The following is a 792-nucleotide window of genomic DNA, read 5'->3' as shown; positions in this document are numbered from 1 at the left end:
ATCCAGTACTGGGATGTTTTAGGTCAAAAGCTTTTGCAAAATATCTGGCTTCTGTTCTTTATTCAGAGAGTTTTCACAATTTGCTATGACAGGTTATTGTGAAATACATAAATACTGATCAGTGCGTAATATATCCAGTGTAATATATTTTGTGTCTTTGCCCTTTTTTGATTCGTTATGTAGTAGTGCACACTGCCAGTGACCTACTAATAATTTCATCAGTACTGAACCTGGTTTCAGTCTCTATTATTGGTAAGCCTTTCTACTAAAAGTGAGAGTTGCAATGACATTGGCATTTTCAAGAAAGTTAACATTATTTTTGTCTTTTGATTACATATTCAAGGTTTAAGTGTCCAAATACCAGAAAGTTAGTCTTAGGTTAATGACTTGCTATACAATATCAGTATTTGCTTGTCATTACACTCCATCAGTATGTTACAGTGTTAAGTGCCTTTCATTTAATGTAACTATTATTGTGTTTTTCATGTAAATACACTTGTATCTATTAATGTGTTTTATTTTTCTAGTTCAGATTATAGGTTTTATACCAAAACGGAAGTTTGTTCCATGATATATGATTTTTTATTTTCTGAATTTTAGGGATATACTAGCACAAGGCACCAAGGAGACAAAGTCATTGCATTTGAAAGAGCAAACTGTATCTTTATCTTCAACTTCCATCCTTCTAAAAGCTACACGGACTACAAGGTCAGTAATATTATTGAGAGAGAGAGAGAAAAAAAATTGCATTGTATGTTTTTTTACCTCATTTGATTATCAGCACTTTTTTAT

General features: G+C 31.6%; 1 protein-coding gene across 2 annotated transcripts in view; it reads left to right on the top strand.

Annotated features, from left to right (window-relative positions):
• Positions 1 to 792, top strand: part of LOC119593699 (1,4-alpha-glucan-branching enzyme-like) — a gene marked incomplete in the record, with an annotated part of 15,237 nt that overhangs the window by 13,416 nt on the left and 1,029 nt on the right. For both annotated transcript variants that reach the window (XM_037942657.1, XM_037942658.1), the window contains 1 exon segment: positions 601 to 708. In XM_037942657.1, coding sequence (XP_037798585.1) covers positions 601 to 708 — 108 coding nt within the window.

Source organism: Penaeus monodon, chromosome 32 (assembly GCF_015228065.2).
Source record: "Penaeus monodon isolate SGIC_2016 chromosome 32, NSTDA_Pmon_1, whole genome shotgun sequence".
Taxonomy (NCBI): domain Eukaryota; kingdom Metazoa; phylum Arthropoda; class Malacostraca; order Decapoda; family Penaeidae; genus Penaeus; species Penaeus monodon.
This window is presented reverse-complemented; position numbering and strand designations above follow the sequence as displayed.